Below are 25,300 nucleotides of genomic sequence, written 5' to 3' on the forward strand. Positions count from 1 at the left end.
TTTAGTCTCTGGGAACTCTGCTTGGCAGGCATGGTTGTTCTCATGGGGTTGTTAGTCCCTTCAGCTCTTTCAATCTTTCTGTAATTCCTCCAACTGAGGTCCAGTTCTCAGTTCAATGGTTTGCTGCTAGCATTCGCCACTGTATTTGACATGATCTGGCTGTGCCTCTCAGGAGACATCTATATCCAGTTCCTGTCAGCCTGCACTTCTTAGCTTCATCACCTTATCTAGTTTGCAGGCTGTGTATGTATAGGTCACACGTGGGGTAGACTCTGAATGGCCATTCCTTCAGGCTTTGTTCTAAACTCTGCCTCCCTATCCCTCCTATGGGTATTCTCCTTCCCCTTTGAAAGAAGGAGTGAAGCATCAGCATTTTGGTCATCCTTCTTGAGTTTCATGTTGTCTGTGCATCTTGGGTAATTTGAGCATTTGGGCTAATATCCACTTATCAATGAGTGAATACAATGTGTGTGTTTCTGTGATTGGGTTACCTCACTCAGGATGATATTCTCTAGTTCATTCTCTTTGCCTATGAATTTCATGAAGTCATTGTTTTTGATATCTCTGTAGTACTCCATTGTGTACATGTACCATACTTTCTGTTTCTATTCCTCTGTTGAAGGGCATCTGGGATCTTTTCATTTTCTGATGATTATAAATAAGGCTGCTACGAACATAGTGGAGTGTGTGCCTTGTTGTATGTTGGAGCATCTTTTGGGTATATGTGCAAGAGAGGTATAGCTGTGTCCTCAGCTAGTGCAATGTCTAAATTTCTGAGGAACCTCCAGACTGACATCCAGAATGCTTGTACCAGGCTGCAATCTCACCGACAATGGAGGAGTGTTCCTCTTTCTCACATCGCTCCAGCATCTTCTGTTGCCTGAGTGTTTGATATTAGCCATTCAGACCGGTGTGATGGAGAATCTCAGGGGTTTTTTTTATTGGCATTTCCCTTATAAATAAAGATGTTGAACATTTCTTTAGGTGTTTCTCAGCCGTTCCATGTTCCTCCGCTGTGAATTCTTTGTTTTGCTCTGAACCGCAATTTTTAATAGGGTTATTAGACTCCCTACAGTCCAACTTCACATGTTCTTTGTATATTTTGGATAGTAGCCTTTTATAAGTTGTAGGATTGGTAAAGGACTTTTCACAATGTGTTGGTTGCTGTTTTGTCCTAAACACAGTGTCCTTTGCCTTACAGGAGCTTTGTAGCTTCATGAGGTCCCATTCGTCTACTCTTGATCTTAGAGCATAAACAATTAGTGTTTTGTTCAGGAAAATTTTCCAGTGTCCATGTGTTCAAGATTCTTCCCCACTTTTGCTTCTATTAGTTTGAGTGTATCTGGTTTGATGTAGAGGTCCTTGATCCACCTGTGCTTAAGCTTTGTCCAGGGCAATAAGAAGGGGATGATTTGTCCTCTTCCATATGCTGACCTCCAGTGAAATGGTGAAAATGCTATCTTTTCTCCACTGGATGGTTTTGTATCCTTTGTCAAAAATCAAGTGACCATATGTGTTCGGGTTAATTTCTGCGTCTGCAATTCTATTCCACTGGTCTATCTTCCTGACTCTGTACCAATACCATACAGTTTTTATCACTAATGCTCCGTAATACAGCTTGAGTTCAGGGATAATGATTACCAGGACAGTCCTTTTATTGTTGAGGATAGTTTTAGCTTTGGTTTAGCTTTAGTTTTGTTATTCCAACTGAATTTGCAAATTGTTCTGTCTAACCCTATGAAGAATTGGATTGGAACTTTGATGGGGATTGCATTGAATCTGTAGGTCACTTTTGGAAGAATGGCCATTTTTACTCCCTTCATCCTGCCAAGCCATGAGCATGGGAGATCTTTCCATTTTCTGAGATCTTCGTCAATTTCTTTCTTCAGACACTTGACGTTCTTGTCACACAGATCTTTCACTTGCTTGATGAAAGTCACACTGAGGTATTTTTATATTATTTGGGACTATTATGAAAGGTGTCATTTCCCTAATTTCTTTCTCAGCATGTTTATCTTTTGTGTAGTAGAAGGGTACTGATTTGTTTGAGTTAATTTTATACCCAACCACTTTGCTGAAGTTGTTCATCAGGCTTAGGAGTTCTTTGGTTTAACTTTCGGGGTGTCTCAAGTATACTATCATATCTTTGGCAATACTGATATTTTGACTTCTTCCTTTCTAATCTGTATCCCTTTGACCTCCTCTTGTTGTCTTATTGCTCTGGCTAATGCTGGGGACAACATACAATGACAGGGACTGCCAGCAGTAGGCAGGGATGGAGACATCTCAGAAGCCTGCAGCAGCTCCTTGTAAAGTAGGGTGGGTTCTGGAAACCTGAGTATCAGGAGACACATCCCTCCACGGGACCCACCATCTGAAATAAGAGGCTGTCTGCAGTAGGCCGGGATGGAGACATCTCACTAGCCCGCAGTATCTCTTTGTAAAAACTGGTTGTTTTGATTTCTCCAAACCTTAGCCCTGGACAACGGCTTTATAGATTTCATTTATGTGTGACTGCCTATCAGTTGGCCTTGGTGTGCACAATTATTCTATTATGTCTGACTTTCCTACTTCTTTCTCCTTCTGCTCTGGTGAATTCTGTGAAACTAGGTGTTCCTTGATGCTATGATCCTTAGAAAATTGGAAATTGATGCATAGGGGAATAGCACAGCACAACCCTAACTGCCCTGGTGCATACTGTGTATTCTCATCTTGGAAAAAATGTAATAATTGCAAAATTGTAGTTCCAGATTAAGGTTTGACTGGCAAAGAAAGCTTGAAGAAATTATTAGAAAAAGAATTAGAACCAGCATTGAGACCCTAAGAAAGGAAAAAGCTATTGACGTTAGGAAATAAGTTTTACATAATATTTCAGACTGGTTACTGGATAAGGAAGTATAGATTATATAAAATAATATACTAGTAAACTAAGTCAAACTACTGGAACTCTTATGAGAGTCATTGTGTGCAAGGAACAGAAAGCTAGTGGAATTACTGTCCTATGGGTTACCTTGATTCTTTCTGGCCACTGCCTGGCATCTTTGCCTATGTCATTTATCATTAGAGTGTCACAGGAAAATGCAAGTAACTGACCTCAGAGATTTGGACTCTGAAGTATAAAAGTAAAGAGTTAAAGTTTAAATCATGATAAGTTTACAATTATTATTATATTGCCCACAGGCCTAGGTATAGGGAAAGCCTGAGACTTTGGGAAACAGTGGTAAGTCTTAGATCTTGGTGGGATGTAGTCATTCTTTGCATTTGATTTGGCAATGATTAGAAAATGTCTTTTTTCTACCCCCTTTTGAATTATTAATAAAGAACTGGGGCAAGAGAAAGGCTACAGAACATGTGAAGAGTAAATGAGAGAGAGCATGAGGGAGTGAATGAGAGAGTAAATGACAGAGCGAATGTAAGAACAAATGTGAGAGCAAATGAGAGAGCATGAGAAGAGCACGTGAAGAGTGAGTGGAGAGAGAAAGTGATAGTGAATGAGGGAGCTAATGAGAGAGCGAGTCTGAGAACAAACGTGAGAGCCAGGGAGAGAGCATGGGGAGAGCATGTGAGAATGAGTGAGGAGAGAACGTGAGGTGTGTGTGAGACTGTGTGTGTGCGTGACAGGAGAGTGCATGTGGTGTGTGTGAGATGTGTGAGGTGTGTGTGAAGAGTGTGTGTGTGCGTGACAGGAGAATGCATGTGGTGTGTGTGAGATATGTATGAGGTGTGTATGAAGAGTGTGTGTGTGCGTGACAGGAGAGTGCATGTGCTGTGTGTGAGATATGTATGAGGTGTGTGTGAAGACTGTGTGTGTGCGTGACAGGAGAGTGCATGTGGTGTGTGTGAGATGTGTGAGGTGTGTGTGAAGACTGTGTGTGTGCGTGACAGGAGAGTGCATGTGCTGTGTGTGAGATATGTGTGAGGTGTGTATGAAGAGTGTGTGTGTGCGTGACAGGAGAGTGCATGTGGTGTGTGTGAGATGTGTATGAGGTGTGTATGAAGAGTGTGTGTGTGCGTGACAGGAGAGTGCATGTGCTGTGTGTGAGATATGTATGAGGTGTGTGTGAAGACTGTGTGTGTGCGTGACAGGAGAGTGCATGTGGTGTGTGTGAGATGTGTGAGGTGTGTGTGAAGACTGTGTGTGTGCGTGACAGGAGAGTGCATGTGCTGTGTGTGAGATATGTGTGAGGTGTGTATGAAGAGTGTGTGTGTGTGTGACAGGAGAGTGCATGTGGTGTGTGTGAGATGTGTATGAGGTGTGTATGAAGAGTGTGTGTGTGCGTGACAGGAGAGTGCATGTGGTGTGTGTGAGATATGTATGAGGTGTGTGTGAAGACTGTGTGTGTGCGTGACAGGAGAGTGCATGTGCTGTGTGTGAGATATGTGTGAGGTGTGTATGAAGAGTGTGTGTGTGCGTGACAGGAGAGTGCATGTGGTGTGTGTGAGATATGTATGAGGTGTGTATGAAGATTGTGTGTGTGCGTGACAGGAGAGTGCATGTGGTGTGTGTGAGATGTGTATGAGGTGTGTATGAAGAGTGTGTGTGTGCGTGACAGGAGAGTGCATGTGGTGTGTGTCAGATATGTATGAGGTGTGTGTGAAGACTGTGTGTGTGTGTGACAGGAGAGTACATGTGGTGTGTGTGAGATATGTGTGAGCTGTGTATGAAGATTGTGTGTGTGCGTGACAGGAGAGTGCATGTGTTGTGTGTGAGATATGTATGAGGTGTGTATGAAGAGTGTGTGTGTGCGTGACAGGAGAGTGCATGTGGTGTGTGTGAGATATGTATGAGGTGTGTATGAAGAGTGTGTGTGTGCGTGACAGGAGAGTGCATGTGGTGTGTGTGAGATATGTGTGAGGTGTGTATGAAGACTGTGTGTGTGCGTGACAGGAGAGTGCATGTGGTGTGTGTGAGATGTGTGAGGTGTGTGTGAAGAGTGTGTGTGTGCGTGACAGGAGAGTGCATGTGCTGTGTGTGAGATATGTATGAGGTGTGGATTCGAAAAATGTGGTACATCTACACAATGGAGTACCACTCAGCTATCAAAAACAATGACTACGTTCAATTCATAGGCAAATAGAAAGAACTAGAAAATATCATCCACAGTGAGGTAATCCAATCACAGAAAAACACACTTGGTATGCTGTTGGGAGCGATGGCCTTGAAGCCCTCCATTATTGATGTTATTACTATGGTTAGCATTAAGTATCAGTGGGTTCATGGAAAATCCCCAGCCAGCTGTAGAAGACTAATACAAATGTGGTGGTCAAGATGAATAATCATATGATAACGTGTGATGTTAAGATACCCAATGTCATGACCTGTAACCTTTCTGAAAAACCAACATCCTGCTGACTAATAGATATGACAAACCTGTAACCTTTCTGTCAACCCGTCAACATCAGCCGATTCCCTGAGCACAGGAATATTGTGTCCTTGGCGTGGGTAAATGTTTCTACTTCCCCCCTCTCTCTGTTACCCATTTTATGGTACAAATTCAGCCTTGGGGAAAAATAAAATTGTCACCTTGATCAGACACTTGTCTTGGAGTCTTTCTTCGTGTCTCTTGTCCCCCATTCTCTTCCAGGTACTCAGCACCCGTCGTTGACAGTATGCACTCATTGATAAGTGGATATTGACCAAAACCTCGAATTATCCAGGATGCAATCTACAGATCTCAGGAAACTCAAGAAGAAGGATGACCAAAGTGCAGATGCTCCCACTCCTTCTTAAAATGGGGAACAAAAATATCCATAGGAGGGGATATGGAGGCCAAATCTAAAGCAGAGACTGAAGGAACAGCCATTCAGAGCCTGCCCCACGTGTGGCCCCTATATATACAGCCACCAAAACTAGGTAAGATTGATGAAGCTAAAAAGTGCTTACTGAAAGGGACCAGATATACATCTCCCCTGAGAGACACATCCAGGGCATGTTAAATAAAGAGGTCAGTGCTAGCAGTAAACTACTGAACTGAGAACAGGACGCCGTTTATGGGAATTAGAGGAAGGATTCAAAGAGCTGAAGGGCTTGCAACTCCATAAGAACAGCAATGCCAACCAAATAAACCACTAGCAAAAGACTACACATGGACTGACCCAGGGGTCCAACTGCATATGTAGGAGAGAATAGTCTTGTTGGGGAACCTGTGGAAGGGGAAGCCCTTGTTCTTAACAAGGTGGGACCCTCAGTGCAGGGGAATGTCCAGGAAGGGGTTTCTAAGTGGCGTGTATTGGGGAACCATACATATGGGAGAGGGCACAGCAGGGTGGTTTATGGACCAAAAGCGGGGAAAGGGAATAACGTTTGAATAAAAAATATACATCTATTAAAAAACTAAAATTTTAAAAAATGATAATAATACTAAGAAATAATCAAAAAAAGAAATGTGAATAAGAAAGAAATTTTAGGATTTGGAAAAAGATGAATGCCAGGTATTTGAAGAACTGTATGACTATGGTAAACACTTTAATTTACGTGAGAAATTTTTTACATGTTAATGAACTGCATCTTTTTTTTTAAATAGTGAATGGAAATACAGTCCCTTCCTGGGTGTGAGGCTAGGTATCCAGATGTAGTGGAATTCATTATTTGTTGAGTCCTGAACCTTTGAGCCTGCTTCTAACACAGCTTATGCCAAGGAAACTAGGCCAAGGTGATATCTAAGCCATTGACCAAACTATCTGGACTAACAATCACAGGTGAAATTCCACCTTGTAAATGGGATGAGAGGAATAAAATATACCTTTAAGGATTTTAAAAAAAAATGAACTGTACCCAAAAAATCCAATAAAAAAGTTTAAAATAAAAATAACTTAGGAAATACAAAATACTGGGGTGCCATTCCACAATCATGATGTGTTTCTTCTGTGATAGCTTACAGGTTAATTTACTTCTCTATGACTGTTTTCTTATTTCAAAGTAAGTAATGGCATCATCTGTGGAGTGGATGGTGAGAACAAAAGCTTTGCCTAACTTGAATAATCGATCCCTCCCGACCATGTGCTTAACATTCTAAGCACAGGGAAATTTCCTGAGGGGATGAAAAAACAAAATCCAAACATAAAACAGGAACAACAATGATTTAAAAACATTCTGCATGCTGGGTATGAAGGCATGTTACAACTTTAATCAGCTTTGTAGGTATTTCTGATAAACACACAAAGAAACAAAAATCCCATCACAGTCCTAGCAGTTGCGAGAGAGCTGTGAGGTAGTGCCTGCTGCTTCTTTCCCCAGATACCCTTGGGCCTCAGGCCTGCATCCAGTGAGCTGAACCAAGAGCAGCCAGGTTGAAATTCCTGCTGCCATGGCAGGATTCTGCAGGAACATTTCCCTTTGACAGCAAGGAACCTGTGTGGAGGAGACCTCTTGGTGAGTCCTCATGGACTCTACATGTCCTATTCTACAGGGAGAAGCCCTGCCAGGTCTTTGAGCAAGGCCAGCCAGTTGGTTGGGGAAGTCTCTGGTCCTGTGGCAGAGGGCGAGGAATGGCAGAAAGAATGGCAGCTCCACTCAGAGCAAAGGATAACCCTTCTAGGCCTATGACCTCCTAATTAATTTATCTTTTCACCTGATGCCCTATTCACATTTTCTTACTATCCTACAACTGTGAGCTTGATGAGCAGCTGGTCTCTTGTTTTCTTAATCAGTTCTTTGTTGTCACAGACGTTTTTAACTTACTCCAGCCCCTGAGACTTATTCATACCTTCTGTACGCAGTAGGACCATTGGTGGGCCTGTCATCTCAAAAATAGAAGGTTCGGTAATCCAAAAGATTGGACTCCAGTTTACCTCAGGCCAGGAAAGAAGTCAGCCACCATTAGTAAAAGAGCAAGGGAAAAATTACATAGGAAAAACAAGTGCCTTAATCAGAAGAAAAGATCCTCAACTTCTAAGGGGTGCACATCTGCACCCCTCTCTTCTGAGCTTTGTATAGTGATGTTGTATAACTCCAGATGGTAGGAAAAGGCAGAGTTCTTCCCAGAAAGGTCATACATGATTTTTACTCTTACATCTGTGGGGTTGGGTGGCATTATAGCACACATTCAGGTGGAATTATAACACCTAGGATAAGAAGACAGAATCCATATATCACACTGACAAATGGACTCCCTCCTGAACTTATGGACCCATTAAAATTGAAGTTCAACCTGAACTCAGGCCATTCCACTCCCTTCCCTCCTCCTGATTCTTATGTTTGCTGGAAGGAAAAGATCATGGTGCAGCCCCCAATATTCTCATGCCTAGACTTGGCTATTCAGGAAGAATGATATTGGACAAGTGATGGCTATGTAGTTACAATGTAGTAACACAAGGTCCAAGTTGACATTTGCTCAATGATGTCCAATTTAATTGTCTTGTTATATTTGAGAAAAGGAGGATGTCCTACATAATATATAAAAGGAACAGAAATTTATTATTTTATATATGCCCTGTAGTTGATCCCTATGTTCCCAAGGAAAAGGAGTTTTTATTGCAAAAAATAGGATTATAGACCATTGATTTTGTGAAATACATGGATATGTAAATGGAAACAATGTCGGCTGTCAAGGACTGCACAGTAAGCAAATATTTCCAGGTTTTATACACTCAGAGGTCTAGAAGAAATATATTGGCCTTCAGAAAAAGGGAAAAGCTTAGGAATCGAAATGGTGTCACATGCATTGTCTCGAGTAGTAGATTTACTTTTAAGAAAAATCTCCCTCCTCCTTGGTCCCTAGAGATTTGGGTGCTAAGGAAAATCTGTTCTCCAATTCAGGGTTGTAAGCAACTCTCCCCAGCAAAAGCATTGTTGACTTCTAATGAAACAGAGAGAAATATCTAGCTTTGAAATACAGGTTGCCAAATGGTATTCCCAGTGACACATGAGAGACTGGAGGAAAGAGTCCCCACAGAAATTCATAAGTGTGGGGAAAGCTGGTTAGTAGGTAGGCCATAGAACTTTCCAGTAACATCATCAGCAAGCCCTTCACTGGATAATCTATTGTATCTAAGAGATCCCTAGAATCTTCTGTGATGTCACCAGTGTTGTGGTGACACCAACTGCCTTTGGGATATTCCTTCAGTTCCCTTTGGGCTCACAAGCAGGCATGTTTCGCCAGCTGCTCAGGCAATTTCGCAAGGAAAGTGGAGATCAAGGAGAGACCACACCAAGGGAGAAGGAAGATGACCCCCTCTCTAGTGAAACAGGAAGGAGGAAATCATTCTGGGGAAGGCTTGGTGAGTCCTGGGCAGAGGGAGGAGTATCCTCAGGAGGTAGGTTTGAGATGTGCCTTCTACGAATAGGCCTTACAAGCAGGAACCTTGGGATTTCTCAAAGACAAACCAAGAGTCAGGAGTTCCTAATATTTAATTTGAGAGAAAGCCATAAAGTGGTAAGCTTTCAGTGTCTTTTCTTGAAGCTTTTTAAATGTGAATGTCAATGAAGGGCAGGAGGAGGCACTGTGAGATTAACAATGTGACCATCCATGGTTGGGAGTTGAAGCACTTCATCCTCTAGATTACTGTAGGTTACATAAGTGTCTGATGGCGAGAACAAGGAAGGATGCACCCCTAGTCATGAATTGAGTTCTCAGACACTTTGGGCTGCAACACACATTATTATAGCTTGATGGTGCTAAGCATTATGAACTCCAGGATTAACTGCACCACATCTGATATCAGATAACAATGTCCCAGATGTTTATGTATCAGTCAGGTTATACTGTTCAGGGTGAGGGGTCCTGTAATAGTGAGTGTGGCACGTGTATGGCATTAGAGGTTGGAAAGGGGGACATAGCTTAAGAATCCACCTTCAAGAAAGCTTTTCTGCTCTTTCAGGGATTCACCCAGTCTCAACCATTTCCCCTTTCTCAACCTCCTTTTGGGATTCAGAATGATCTTTTCTGCCCATGGGCCATCAAATATGCAACTTCACTTGGGTTTATCTATCTACAGGTTTTGGTAGGAAGGCATCATCCCAAACTGTCATCAGTAAGCAAGAGGAGTGTCTAAAGGAACTGGAGGAACTCAAATTTGAAATCCAGAAGTGTCAATTCGAGAGGGATGAACTTTATCAAATCCTGGACCTTTATATCTATGATGATTGGGACCACAGGTAGTCATTATGCCCAGTAACCTGTTCACTGTCTTGTGCTTTCTCTCTGCTAACCCGAGATTTCCTCATAGCACGAGAGAGTTTCACCTCTCATCCTGGATTTTAAGGAGATTTGGCATGCATTGGCTTGTGAGATAAGCTAGGTGCTGTGTGTGTTTAGGGTTAACCTTTTTGTAGTTTAGCCTGAGGTGGTTGGAGAGGCATTGGTTCTGTCAGCAGCTGGAAGGACCTGGTCACACTTGCTGCAACTGTGTGTGTGAATGAAATGCCTGCACGTCATCACTCTTTCCTCTGAATTTGTTCATTATACACTGATTCTATGGCACCTCCATGCATGTAGTTGGCATTCTAAATGTGTTTGGATATGGGTTGGTATGTATATATGTGGATGTATTTGTTGGTGTTTTACTCAGGATCAGGACGTCTGGGACCTTTGATGGGGTCTGAGGATTTGTTTGATCATCAGTTTGCAGGTCATGATAGTGATGAGTACGTGGAGGCCCACATTGATCAACAGAGCACTTTGCTCCTTCTGTATACCTTGGTGGCACCCAGGACTCTCCTGAGGGGAGGAGGTGCTATAAATCCTCTTCCCTGTCAAACTTAGTTATGCCCTCTGAGAATTCATGTAACGATAGAAACCAAGGATTGAGTATACCTGCTTTCAATACAAGAGAAATGTCATCACAACTTTCTCTTGGGCCCAAAGCTGTGGCACAGACTGGAGGAATCTTCTTCCTGAACTAGTCAATTCCATCATGCTCACCTGGCCAGCTCTTAAAGGTCAGTTCCCTCCAATTGGTAGCGTGACTCTGTTGTCCTGTGCCCAGGATAATAAGTTTAATCAGTACAACTACTTCAAAGGAGCAAGTATGTGGTATATACCGAGTTTAAGTAATCGAGAGAACAGTCTGACTTCATCTAATTTGTTTTACCGCTTTGACCTTTTTTTTTTTAACTATCCAGGGATTGTTTATTGTGACCTAGAAATGGTCACTGTGGTCTTGACAGTTGTTATTCCCAAAAGGCAGCTCTCAGGCTCTGCCCACTCCTATATAGTGAGTCTTTGCAGAACCATATCTCCCAGGATTCCAAGGAGTCCTTATTTCAAAACAAATGTTTGCTTATTTACATGGAAATATTTTCTGTGGATTGAGTCTCACTGTTGGGTTTTGGTCTGGTTTTTGAGGTTGCCACATTCTTCCCTTCCACCATTCCTTGAATATGAAATTTTTTATTGTATTTTTTTATTTACATTTCACCTAATTCTGAAATCGTGAGTTCAAAACGTTATTTGTTCCTTTGGCCATGAACTAACCCAGGCTGGATGTCGAATTGCCAATACTTCAATCCGAACATGAGATGAGAATGATGGCTATGCAAATGATGACCAACTCAATAAGTGATGCCATGGAGAGGTACAAGGAGCTCATACAAGTGAACAGTTCCTACTGGTGAGTCGCTGACAGAGATGAGAGCCCAGCACTAGGCAGGGAATGCTTCTGTCCTGTATGACTTTGAACCAAAATCCGAGCTCTGGTTGTATAGTGTCGGACTCTTAACATTCAGAAGCCTGCCTCCTGGCAAGGGTCTCGGATTTGTAGCTCTTGGACTCAGTTGTCCTACATGTGAAGGGTGTAGAAGACCCTCCAATTGTTATTCTCCCCATTAAGGATCCTCTAGATAGAAAAGGTTTGCACCATGATGGGAATATCAATCAACTCTGAACCTCTAGGACTCTGACAGGAGATTTAAAGATGTATGATCCATGAGAAACACATGGAACGATTGTATAGCTATTGGGTCTTCAACTACTCCTCAGAGGGGCTTTCCCCAGTACGTGAAGATGGTTTTAGCATGCCATGAACATATAAGCACCCATATGGACCATCTCGTCTTTCTTGATTTATATAAACTGTCTTAGTGTCAGGATTTTCAGAAGTACTTTGATTCATGTGGAATGTGTCCTCTGGATTTGACCTCCTCTAATTGGTGCTAACTTGTATAGTGTGGCTCTATTCTGGGGATGTCTAGGGATGAGGACCCTTGAAGGGATGATTGTACTTGCAAGAGTGAGAGGCAAATAGAAGCTGGCTGGGATTTACCATTTTTTGTTTGTGGTTCAGCATCAGGCACTCCCAGCTCCTGCGTGAACAAGCTCAATTGAAGAACAAAATACAGATTTTGCTGAATGAGAAGAGAGAACTGCTGGTGGAGCAGACTGAACTGCCAGCATCCTCAGTGGAGGCAAAGAGGTTCTGTGAAGAGACCGGAATGAACATATGTGACCCCAGAGCCAAGCAACAGCAGGTAGGGTTAGGCCTTAGGATCAGGCTGTCCTCATGTCTTACCATAAACATAGACAGACCAATGTAACTGTCTATTGACTGATCCATGTCCTGTCCTAGGTCTCATCCAAGTGTTCATTTATGTGATGATTTACAAGGCTTTCTGTGGAGAGAGCCCTTTTTCAGGAAACAGCATGTTTGGAAAGCAAATGCTCCTGCTCTTTGAGAATCTGCAGTTTATTAAGGGAGATAGGTTGATCACACAGCACAGCACTACATGTCATTATGTGTGGAGGGTGCTATGTGGGAGCCCCTCTTTAGACTAGAACAGGGCTTTGAGGGATGAAGCAAAAGCCCAGAGCCCATTTTCATTACAGGGGTCGTGTGAGACTCCAGGAACAAGTAGTTTAGAAGGAGGAGAGCCTGGTGGAAATGCCAAAGAAATGGTTCTCATTGTCATTTTTGGTGGATTTGTTCTTTCTCCCCCATTTTCCCTGTATATCGAGACCATCTCTTCATGCTTCTTGAATCATGGGTACCTGACAGAGCCTGAGGAGCAGCATGTCAGTCCTGATTTGTTCGAGTGTTGCTGGAGAGTTCATATCTTGACCTTACACTCTGTAGATGCTTGGAAAAGCAGGGATGTGGAAAGGGGTTCTCAAATCCTGACAATTGGCACGAGAGATTTGAGACTTCAAGAACAAAGTTATCTACCCCCATTCTCATCAAGAAGAGTGCTATCTAGGCCTTTTTGTTCCTCTCGGGAAAAATGGCTGAGTAGTGATTCTCTCTTAAAATACCTGCTTTGAATAGTCTATACTATGTTGTTCCTCCAGCATCATGGCATCTTCATTGTTTTCTGCCGACTTGTGATTTTTAGTGTATGTGTGTGTGTGTGTGTGTGTGTGTGTGTGTGTGTGTGTGTGTGTGTGTCTGTGCTTGTTTGTGTGTGTGTCTGTATGTGTGTGTGATAGAGTATGTGTGTGTTTGTGTGTGTGTGTGAGTGGGTGTATGTGTGTGTGAGTGTGTGTGTGTGAGTGGGTGTATATGTGTGTGTGTTAGTGAGTGTGTGTAGATGTGACTCTGTGTGTGTGAGTGAGTGTGTATATATGTGTGTGTGTGTGTGTGTGTGTGTGTGTGTGTGTACCAGCTGTAGCTCAGCATATTTATGCTCATGTTGTGGGTTTAATTCTGGAAGGTTTTTTTTTTTTTATTAACTTGAGTATTTCTCATTTACATTTCCAGTGTTATTCCCTTTCCCAGTTTCAGGGCAAACATCCCCCTAATCCCTCTCCCTCCCCTTCTTTATAGGTGTTCCCCTCTCCATCCTCCCCCCATTGCCGCCCTCCCCCCAACAATCACGTTCACTGGGGCTTCAGTCTTAGCAGGACCAAGGGCTTCCCCTTCCACTGGTGATCTTACTAGGATATTCATTGCTACCTATGAGGTCAGAGTCCAGGGTCAATCCATGTATAGTCTTTAGGTAGTGGCTTAGTCCCTGGAAGCTCTGGTTGCTTGGCATTGTTGTTCATAAGGGGTCTCGAGCTCCTTCAAGCTCTTCCAGTTCTTTCTCTGATTCCTTCAATGGGGGACCTATTCTCAGTTCAGTGGTTTGCTGCTGGCATTCGCCTCTGTATTTGCTGTATTCTGGCTGTGTCTCTCAGGAGCGATCTACATCCGGCTCCTGTCGGTCTGCACTTCTTTGCTTCATCCATCTTGTCTAATTGGGTGGCTGTATATGTATGGGCCACATGTGGGGCAGGCTCTGAATGGTTGTCCCTTCTGTGTCTGTTTTAATCTTTGCCTCTCTATTCCCTGCCAAGGGTATTCTTGTTCCCCTTTTAAAGAAGCAGTGAAGCATTCACATTTTGATTCTGGAAGATCTTTCAAGTTTTTCTAGTATGGGTTCTTTTGTTTGTTTGTGTGTGTGTGTGTGTGTGTGTGTGTGTGTGTGTGTGTGTGTGTGTTTCCCTGTTCATAATTGCCAGGTGAGTCTCTATTGCCATGTTTCATGAGAAAAAGAATCTAAGAGTTCACGTTGCATCCATGAATATCAAATATAGCACCCCAATCACTTGGAATCTCCACCTACCTCTGTACAGCAAAAAAACCCAAAACACTTGTAAACTTAGATTTTCAAGTGATTAGGGAAAAATGACTGATCTGCATCGAAATCCTTTGGAGCACATCAAAGGAAAGGAGTACAGGGAGGTAAGGGGGGGCTGCTTTATAAAATCCATCGATTTATGGTCCTTCTCTGTTCTTTGTGAATGGTGAAAGCCCACTGGAAGATTGTGTCACTCACTGTGTCTTCTCCAAGGTTGCTTTCCACATGGCCTGCTACCATTTCTTTCCAGCTACCTTGGCACACTACAGCTTCCCCTGGGAGTTTGGCTTGGATTTTATTCATTGAGATTTTGAGTTGCTTGGAGTTGTATCGTCATCCAGCAAAAGTCCCATAGCTATGCTGTGGTGCAAGAACAGGGCAGTTTCAGGAGCCCCTTTAGGTGCACAGATAATCTAAAGCCCTCCCCTATGTTATCTGTGTAGCATTCTGCAAGTGCTGTTAATCAACATAATTTTCTCTCAGTTAATTTCAGCCTCAATGGAGTTAGGAGAAATGATGAAATTCGGACGGGTCTGTTAGTGGACGATCAGAAAGGCCTGTGAGAAGCCATGTTCTTTAAGTGGAACAGAAGTTTTAGTTGACCCAGAGATCCCAGAGAAAAGAATAGGTGTCCAACTAGAGCAACTAGAGCACATCTTGGTTGTAGTGGTCCAAGGAGGGAAACTGTATGAGAGGTTGGAGCCCTTCAATGGATTATGACTCAGTGTGAGATAATCCATGTAAGCATTTATTTATTTACTCCAAATATCTGTGACACAATCACATTATAGGTAGAAAAATTGTTCATATGGATCCTGGTTATGGAGATTTCCTATGATTCTGGGGGCATAGCTTTGGGCATGAGGTCACTCAGGCTATGGTAAAGACAGCTCCTATTAGAAGAAGCTGCACACTATGGGGAAAATCTGAAACAGTGAACAAGAACAGGAGTCTAGTCCACCACCAATATATAATCCTTTGCTGGGAAACAAGACTGCACTACTCAGCCTTGGGAACTTCCTAAGCCAGATTGGTGATAGGGAAAGAACCCTGATTCTATGTCAGCTTATTGGAGGGCAGCACATCACTGACTGAGCTGTCTATAGGCTATAACCAATATGTACATATCCCACTCAACATTTGTTTTTATGCCTCCAGAGTATCCTGGGAAATCATTATATTAAGCATTAAAAGGGAAAGTAAACACTGCAATGTACTATGTTTATATTGTGTAAACACAAATGGCTTGTGTGTTTGCGAGTTTGTATTAGTGTGTCTGTGTGTTTGTGTGTGTGTTTGTGTGTGCACACAAGCATGCATGCTTCCATTGACAGTACACTCATCTGATGACCAGGATAAGGAAGGATTAGAGGAAAGAATGCAGGACATTCTGAAGCAGAAAGAACCGATCACCCAGGAAAGTGGCTTGGGAGGAACATTGTAGAAGCATTCTGATATTTTTGAGATCAGGTAGGAACACAGACTGGCAGAAGCCAATTGGATTTCCTGTCCCTATATAACTATCCTTTTTGGATGGCTGACACTGACAAGGTTTTCCCCATCAGTCACCTAAAGAACTACCCAGAGTATTGTTCTGGTACAGTTTATGTGAATTTTGTCCATGATACAATATGTATAATCCTCAGGATTTCTTTGTATTTTGTACTTCTTTCTTCCTGTTAACTCTCTGATAAGACCTGAGGACATTTTCTCTTCTGTCGTCTCACAAATTGCATTACAATAACCATAGTCTTACAGGGGTGCTGTTATGTATCTCCATCACAATAAACTTTACTGTTCCCTGTGTATGCTGTGAGCACATTCTCAGTGATTACAGGATCTGTGCAGTGAGCATCGATTTGAAGTGTGATGGCTTCTCTGTGTATTTGCAGATTCAGTGGTTACAAATTGAACCTAGGAAGGTTCCTTCAGTGCTAACATAATCAGAACTTTCACCCCAATTCTGGGCATATTCTCCAGAAGGAATCCACATGGTATTCTAGGTTGCTCATACCATTCTTGAACTCAGATTCAGACCCAGCTACAATGTTATTATTCAATATAATATACCTGGACCATTGACAAAATATGCTCATTTTTCTCTAAATTCCAGTACAGTGCATAGTCCACAGTTCAAATTCTAGCAGTTTTTTTTTCTTTTTTTTTGGGGGGGGGCTGGGGACCTAACCCAGGACCTTGCGCTTCCTAAGCAAGTGCTCTACCACTGAGCCAAATCCCCAACACCAAATTCTAGCAGTTTTAAAAGCTGAGATATAAATCCAGGCCCAGGTACTCTATGACACTTGGGGATGCAGGGACTGACCTCAGCTGATAGGTCATGCTGGTTTGTACAACTGAATAGAGCTGATGGTAGAGGGAGAGCTGAATTGACAACCACTCACTAAACCTTTTTTCCATTGCTCTGCTAGGTCTGAAATTCTCCAGCAGAAACTCGAACATGACACAGACCAGGACAAGATCTCCCTTGGTGAGAAGAGCTACAGGAGGAGAACAAAGTGTGCACAGCAAATACACCACTATTGTATCTCATCTGTAATGTCCATAGCAATTGTGGACTCCACTTTCCTCCTTTAGTTTAACTTCTTCGGAGTGAATAGGCCGTACTTTCACTTCGCCTCTCTCCAGCAAGTGTGCACTTTTGGAGGGACTCAGAGAAGTGCTGATGCACATCAATCAAGAGCTGCTGGTCATCCAGAAAGACTATGCACATTTAAATTTGTACTTGTCCTGATGGGTCATCCAGAAGAGTTTCATGGAGATCAGTTCACAATATTGGAAAGACTTTGAGACAAAGTCTGTAATATCATTTATACTCAATATTGGATGGCTTTTTCCTTAATATCCCCACTCCAACAAAACAGACCTACTTCCACTCTTCTTGATAAGATTATTACCATCAGTAACTGCTTGTCTACTATGTCTCCAAGGCAAGCCACAGGCTATAAGTTTATTCTGCAAAAGGAGCAGCTAAAGAATGCTTAGCGCAATTCCTCTATTTAAAGTTTGGTTGAGTTTTGATTATTTTGGTTATTTGGTTTTCCTCCTATTCATTTGAAGTTTTGTTATTTATGTGTTGTTGTTTTGTTCATTTGGTTTTCTATTTTGATAAGGGTATAGACTGTATATATTGACTACCTGCATCTGGTTACTATCAAGTAAATTGGATGTATTCTGGTCAATAAAGGAGTAATCTCAAACTCTTCACTCTTAAGAACCTTCTTTATTGATCATTAGTGTCAACATCTGAAGTCCCACAGCTATCAGGGAGGGATGGATCTCTACATTCTCATGGGGACTGGGCATTAAATCACTTCCCAGTCAGACTGAGATTCAAAGGCAGTTACACAGTCACTGTTCACTGTTTTCCCAACTCTGTGAATTTCAAGTTCATCATGCATATATTACCCACTGTGTATGCTTGCTGTCAAATATGTAGTTACCTCTAAATTATACTCTGTGGATGAGAGTGTTGAACAAATTAATGGGATAAACGTTAATTTTTCTGTAATATCTCCCAGGACATATAAACATGGTATAAGGGAGATTAAAGCAATCGGGAAACCTGCACCAATATCCCGGGGTGGAGAGTGCTGAACACCCAGGAATGCAGATAATCCTGAAACCACAGGACAGAAAGACACTTCTGCCCAGCTCTGCCCACATCTCTGGCCCAATATTAATCTGCATGATGCCTCTGGAAACAGGAATAGAGGAGCAGTCAGCAGCAGGAACCTGCTTGGTCCAGCCTGGGCCCAGAACAAACCCAGGCTCTGAGCACATTTAAAGAAAACCATAGGCATACAATCCTCTGTTTCCTGAATCTGGCTTTTTTGATTTGAAGCTCTAAACACCATTTTGTTGTTGTTGAATTTTAATTGGATATTTTTCATTTTGAATTCAAATGTTATTCCTTCCTTCTTTTCCAGAATTAAGTCCGAATACCATCGCCCTCCCTCTTCTATAAAGATATTCCCTTCACCTCCATCCACTTTCCCAGCCTAGGCAGGACCAAGGGCTGCTCATTCCAATTTTGCCCAGGAAGACCATCCTCTGATACACATGCAGATGGAGCCATGGCACAGTCCCTGTATAGTGATTGGGTAGTGGTTTATTCTCTGGGAAATCTGCTTGGCAGACATGGTTGTTCTTATGGGGTTGTAAGTCCCTTCAACTCTTTCAGTCTTTCTGTAATTCCTCCAACTGAGGTCCACTTCTCAGTTCAATGGTTTGCTGCTAGCATTCTCCACTGTATTTGACATGATCTGGCTGTGCCTCTCAGGAGACATCTATATCCAGTTCCTGTCAGCCTGCACCTCTTAGCTTCATCCACCTTATCTAGTTTGAAGGCTGTATATGTATAGGCCACTCATGGGGTAGACTCTGAATGGCCATTCCTCCAGGCTCTGTTCTAAACTTTGCCTCCCTATTCCTTCAATAGGGATTCTTCTTCTCCTTTAAAGGAAAGAGTGAAGCTTCTATTAGTTTGAGTGTATCTGGTTTGATGTAGAGGTCCTTGATCCACCTGGACTTAAGCTTTGTCCAGGGCAATAAGAAGGGGATGATTTGTCCTCTTCCATATGCTGACCTCCAGTGGAGCCAGCACCATTTGCTGAAAATGCTATTTATTTCCATTGGATGGTTTTGGCTCCTTTGTCAAAAATCAAGTGCCCATAGGTGTATGGGTTCATTTCTGGGTCTGCAATTATATTCCACTGGTCTATCTTCCTGTCTCTGTACAAATACCATACAGTTTTTATCACTAATGCTCTGTAATACTGCTTGAGTTCAGGGATGGTGATTCCCAGGGAAGTTCTTTTATTGTTGAGGATAGTTTTAGCTATCCTGGGTTACTTGTTATTCCAAATGAATTTGCAAATTGTTCTGTCTCACCCTATAAATAATTGGATTGGAATTTTGATGGGGATTGCATTGAATCTGTAGGTCACTTTGGGAAAAATGGCCATTTTTACTATCTTCATCCTGCCAAGCCATGAGCATGGGAGATCTTTCCATTTTCTGAGATCTTTGTCAATTTCTTTCTTCACAAACATGAAGTTCTTGTCACACAGATCTTTCCCTTGTTGGATAAAAGTCACACTGAGGTATTTTTATTTTATTTGGGACTATTATGAGACTATTATGTGTCATTTCCCACATTTCTTTCTCAACTTGTTTTATCTTTTGTGTAGAGGAAGGCTACTGATTTGTTAAGGTAATTTTATACCCAGGCACTTTGCTGAAATTGTTTATCAGGCTTAGGAGTTCTCTGGTATAACTTTTGGGGTGTCTCATATATACCATCCTATCCTCTGCATAGTGATATTTTGACTTCTTCCTTTCTAATCTGTATCCCTTTGACCTCCTCTTGTTGTCTGATTGCTCTGGCTAATGCTGGGGACAACATACAATGACAGGGACTGCCAGGAGTAGGCCGGGATGGAGACATCTCAGAAGCCTGCAGCAGCTCCTTGTAAAGTAGGGTGGGTTCTGGAAACCTGAGTATCAGGAGACACATCCCTCCACGGTACCCACCATCTCAAATAAGAGGCTGCCTGCAGTAGTCCTGGATGGAGACATCTCAGTAGCCTGCAGTAGCTCTTTGTAAAAACTGGTTGTTTCCATTTCTCCAAACCTGAGCCCTGGACAACGGCTGTGTAGATTTCATTTGTGTGTGACTGCCTATCAGTTGGCCTTGTTGTGCACAATTATTCTATTATATCTGACTTTCCTACTTCTTTCTCCTTCTGCTCCGGTGAATTCTGTGAAACTAGATGTTCCTTGATGTTATGATTTTAGACAATTGGAAATTGATGCATAGGGGCACAGCACAGCACAGCCCTAACTGCCCTGGTGCATATTGTGTATTCTCATCTTGGAAAAAATGTAATAACTACACAATTGTAGTTCCAGATTAAGATTTGACTTGCAAAGAGATCTTGAAGAAAATAAGAGAAAATGAATTAGAGCCAACATTGGGACCCTAAGAAAGGAAAAAGTTAGTGAATTTAGGAAATAAGTTTTACATAATATTACAGATTGGTTAAGGAACTATAGAATATGTAAAATAATATACTAGTAAACAAGTCAAACTACTGGAACTCTTATGAGAGTCATTGTGTGCAAGGAACAGAACGCTAGTGGAATTAGTGTGCTAAGGGTTACCTTGATTCTTTCTGGCCACTGCCTGGCAGTTTTGCCTATGTCATTTATAATTAGAGCTTCACAGGAAAATGCAGGTAGCTGACCTTGGAGCTTTGGACTCTGAAGTATAAAAGTAAAGAATTAAAGTTTAAATCATGATAAGTTTACAATTATTATTATATTGGCCACAGGCCTGGGTATAGGGGAAGCCTGAGACTTTGGGAAACAGTTGTAATTCTTAGTTCATGGTGGGATGTAGTCATTCTTTGCATTTGATTTGGCAATGATTATAAAACCTCTTTTTTCTACCTGCTTTTGGATTATTAATAAAGGACTGGGGCAAGAGAAAGGCTACAGAACATGTGAAGAGTAAATGAGAGAGAGCATGAGGGAGTGAATGAGAGAGTACATGACAGAGCTAATGTAAGAACAAATGTGAGAGCAAATGAGAGAGCATGAGAAGAGCATGTGAAGAGTGAGTGGAGAGAGAATGTGATAGTGAATGAGGGAGCTAATGAGAGAGCGAGTCTGAGAACAAACGTGAGAGCCAGGGAGAGAGCATGAGGAGAGCATGTGAGAATGAGTGAGGAGAGAATGTGAGGTGTGTGTGAGACTGTGTGTGTGCGTGACAGGAGAGTGCATGTGGTGTGTGTGAGATATGTGTGAGGTGTGTGTGAGACTGTGTGTGTGCGTGACAGGAGAGTGCATGTGCTGTGTGTGAGATATGTGTGAGGTGTGTATGAAGACTGTGTTTGTGCGTGACAGGAGAGTGCATGTGGTGTGTGTGAGATATGTGTGAGGTGTGTATGAAGACTGTGTGTGTGCGTGACAGGAGAGTGCATGTGGTGTGTGTGAGATATGTGTGAGGTGTGTGTGAGACTGTGTGTGTGCGTGACAGGAGAGTGCATGTGCTGTGTGTGAGATATGTGTGAAGTATGTATGAAGACTGTGTGTGTGCGTGACAGGAGAGTGCATGTGCTGTGTGTGAGATATGTGTGAGGTGTGTGTGAGACTGTGTGTGTGCGTGACAGGAGAGTGCATGTGCTGTGTGTGAGATATGTGTGAAGTGTGTATGAAGAGTGTGTGTGTGCATGACAGGAGAGTGCATGTGGTTTGTGTGAGATATGTGTGAGGTGTGTATGAAGACTGTGTGTGTGCCTGACAGGAGAGTGCGTGTGGTGTGTGTGAGATATATGTGAGGTGTGTATGAAGACTGTGTGTGTGCGTGACAGGAGAGTGCATGTGGTGTGTGTGAGATATGTGTGAGGTGTGTATGAAGACTGTGTGTGTGCGTGACAGGAGAGTGCATGTGGTGTGTGTGAGATATGTGTGAGGTGTGTATGAAGACTGTGTGTGTGCGTGACAGGAGAGTGCATGTGCTGTGTGTGAGATATGTGTGAGGTGTGTATGAAGACTGTGTGTGTGCGTGAAAGGGTAATGAACAGACGTGTGCTTGAGAGTTGGAGTTTGAGAAAAGAAAACCGCAATAAAAAAGGCAGAGTACACAAAAGAATGCAGAGTGACTATAGCCACAAACTAACTGTGTGTGTATGTGTGTGTGAGAGAGAGAGAGAGAGAGAGAGAGAGAGAGAGAGAGAGAGAGAGAGAGAGAGAGAGAGAATGGCGTTAAGCCTTGAAGTTGCCTGTCAGATTGTACCCAAAGAGTAGTCTGTGGATATGTATTGTGCACCTTCCAGATAACCCTGCTTCCAGGTAAGAACTCTGATCCTGTGAGAGGCCAGGAAAGGCTGCAAGAATGGCTGCAACCCTGAGGCCAGAGGATAAAACTTTTGGCCTAGAACTCCTAATTTATCTTTTCACCTGAAGCCTTATCATTCAAATTTTGTTACTGGGAAAAGACTATGGTCCTGGTGAGTGTCTTGTCTCTTGGATGCTCAGTCAGTTCTTTGTTGTCACAGACTGTTTGAGCTTACTCCAGTCACTGGGACTTATTCACACCTTCAAGTTTCCTCAACTTTTCAGATTGCTAACATTTGTGGAAAACTGAGTGACAAAAGCAATGAATGTTGAGCACTTCCCTGGGGTCAAGTGCATATGGAGCTATGGGTGTATGCATATGGTAAGTCCCTAGGAGTTATTCTAAGATAGTAGGACTGTGCTCTTAGGACCCCTGCCTGACCTCGCTTCACTTTGCCAGCTTTGTGGGCTTCTACACTGCTGCTCTGAGAAGAACTGAAAACTAATGGAATAGATGTGTAGCCTCCCATTACCTTTGTCATTGTTAGGATATTAGTAGGATAGGTTTGATTGAAATATACTCTCAGAAATATCAACAAAACCATTGCCTCTTGTGTACCATCTGGAGGAAGTACCAAGTTCACAGACAGTTCTTCACAAATTTCCCAAAGCCAGCAAATTGGAGCATGAAGAAAGCCAAGTCCAAGGCATTCAAAACCAGCATCCTCACCAATGCGACCAGGAAAGGCTTTGGTAAAAGAAGGGAGGTACTGAGACAGTTGGCCCTCATACACTCAGAGAAGACTGTGCCAGGAGAATTGGGGAAGGATTGTGGGAGAGTAATTAGGTATCAGTAATCGGTGAGCAGAACATAAAGTGAAAAAGAAAAAATATATAAATAGAAATAAAATAAAGGTCTTTAACAAAATGGGACACAATGTATTGCTGAACTAACTCTACTGTGTTTAAACTTCCACACGTTTCAACATATAGAGAGACTAGATGTGATAAAGTAGGATGCCCTTGTCAGTTACTATACTATGTACACAGCAAAGAGAAAGGAAGTGGAGAACACACAGATCAAAGTTCCATTGTTCCCTCACATCTATGTGGCTCTGCTTCCCTTTATCAGGACTGTTGAGGCCTCTGCTCATCCAGGTCTCAGGGCTCAACCAAAATGCATTCCCCTATGATCTCTGGCCAAGTGCTCTTGTGTTCACAAAAGAACTCTGCCTCAGGCTGCAGAGGCACTGAAGAGCCAGCCTTCACCTTCAAGGTGCAACCACTCTTTCAGTCTTTCCAGGGTCTCTGTTACTCAACTGGAGGCTTCAGCAGAGGCCTTTCATCTCAATAACAGAAGCTTACCTAATCCAAAACATTGGGAAGCCATCCTACACTCCTGATTGGCTGGTTACCTGAGACCAAACAACATAGCTATCTTCTTTCTTCCTGTTTTCCTGATTTGAAAGTAAATAATGTGATCATCTGTGGTGTTGGTGGTAAGAATAAAATCCTTAACATGAATAACAGGACCACGCAGAGCATGGGCTTCACATTCTAGGTACAGAGTGAAGAGCTAGAGGGAATTACCAAAGAAAACAATAAGAATCCTAACAACAATTACAGAAATAATGAAAAAAATAAAACAAAAACAAAAGCAAAAACAAAAATACCTTGTGGGTGCTGGTATTAAAGGCATGTATTAATTCTGACCAGCTTTGTAGGAATTTCAAATAAAAAACAAACAAACAAACAAACAAACAAGCAAACAAACAGGCTTATTACAGTTGCAGCAGGTGCAGGAGAGAAAGCTGGGACATATCCTGTGCTGCTGCCCCCATGCTGTGATTCTGTAGCAGCAACTTCCTTGGGTATAGGAACCTGTATGCAGTGGGATCCCTTATGGGCCTGTCATCTCAAAAACAGGGGCTTTCCTAATCCAAACCTTGGAATCCAGTTTACTTCAAGCCAGGAATGAAGTCAACCATCATTAGTGAAAGAGCAAGGGAAAAATTACATAGGAAAAAATATGTGCCTTAATCAGAAAAGATCCTCAAATTCTAAGGCCTCCACAATCTCTACCTCTCTCTTCTGAGCTTGGCATAGTGATGTTGTATAACTCCAGATGGTCGGAAAAGGCAGAGTTCTTCCCAGAAAGGTAATACATGATTTTCACCCTGACATATGTGAGGTTAGGTGGCATCATATCACAGAGTCAGCACACCCGGGATAAGAACACAGAAGCCACAGATGGCAATTCCAAATGGACTCCCTCCTGAACTTATGGACCCATTACAATTGAGGTTTAGCCTAACCTTAGGCCATTCCACTCCCTGCCCATCTGCCTGATTTTTATATTTGCTCTGAGTAAAAGATCAGAGTGTAGCCCCAAATATCCTCATGATTGGACTTGGAAATTCAGGAAGAATGATATTGGAGAAGGGATGGTTATGTGGTTACAATGTGGTAACTAGTTTCTGACCAGGAATCTCTTCCTTAGCCAATGGGGACTTTAAGGCTGGGCCTCCTGCTTGTTCCAGTGCAGGCTAAGACTTCAGTGTCAGGCCAGCTCCTGAGCCCCACACAGGGATGCCTGCATACCCTTGTGACTACATTAAAGCCAGAGTGCTCTCTGCCCAATCCCCTTCTCTCCTCTTTGTCACAGCCATGGTCCCCAAGAGCACTTGTCAAACACCTTTATACATCTATCTCAATCTCAAAGTCAGGTTCCCAGAGAATCTATCCCCATAGCTGACCGTAAATGAGGATTCACTGTGTGTGTGTGTGTGTGTGTGTGTGTGTGTGTGTGTGTATAGTATTGTAGAACACAGAATGGGGATTCTTGGTGAAAGCTTCATGGACACGTATGTTTGCTAGATGTCTTTGCACTGGGATCTTTCCACATGACTTAGATATCCTCGCCATGGGGTCATTACCCGTCACCTTGCC

General features: G+C 42.6%; 1 protein-coding gene across 3 annotated transcripts; it reads left to right on the plus strand.

Annotated features, from left to right (window-relative positions):
- Positions 1-8,355: 8,355 nt before the first annotated feature.
- LOC134480310 (uncharacterized) lies at positions 8,356-17,959 on the plus strand. Of its 3 annotated transcripts, none has more exons than XM_063267825.1 (5): positions 8,656-9,219; positions 9,937-10,096; positions 11,419-11,550; positions 12,223-12,406; positions 16,921-17,959. In XM_063267825.1, the coding sequence occupies exons 1-5, from the start codon at positions 9,090-9,092 to the stop codon at positions 16,924-16,926; spliced, it is 612 nt and encodes a 203-aa protein (XP_063123895.1). In that variant the 5' UTR covers positions 8,656-9,089; the 3' UTR covers positions 16,927-17,959. The 3 variants fall into 3 exon arrangements, with proteins under 3 accessions (XP_063123896.1, XP_063123895.1, XP_063123894.1); XM_063267824.1 differs by having other exon boundaries at positions 8,658-9,255; XM_063267826.1 differs by lacking the exons at positions 11,419-11,550; positions 12,223-12,406 and having other exon boundaries at positions 8,356-9,255.
- Positions 17,960-25,300: the final 7,341 nt, after the last annotated feature.

This window comes from Rattus norvegicus, chromosome 9 (genome assembly GCF_036323735.1).
Source record: "Rattus norvegicus strain BN/NHsdMcwi chromosome 9, GRCr8, whole genome shotgun sequence".
Lineage (NCBI taxonomy): Eukaryota > Metazoa > Chordata > Mammalia > Rodentia > Muridae > Rattus > Rattus norvegicus.

Bases quoted from the DNA above. Each gene is read 5' to 3' on its own strand.
- LOC134480310 (XM_063267824.1), top strand. From the start codon at position 9,090: ATGTTTCGCCAGCTGCTCAGGCAATTTCGCAAGGAAAGTGGAGATCAA. The intron at 9,256-9,936 runs GTAGGTTTGAGA...ATCTATCTACAG, and splicing joins GGGAGGAGTATCCTCAGGAG to GTTTTGGTAGGAAGGCATCA. The intron at 11,551-12,222 runs GTGAGTCGCTGA...TTTGTGGTTCAG, and splicing joins CAAGTGAACAGTTCCTACTG to CATCAGGCACTCCCAGCTCC.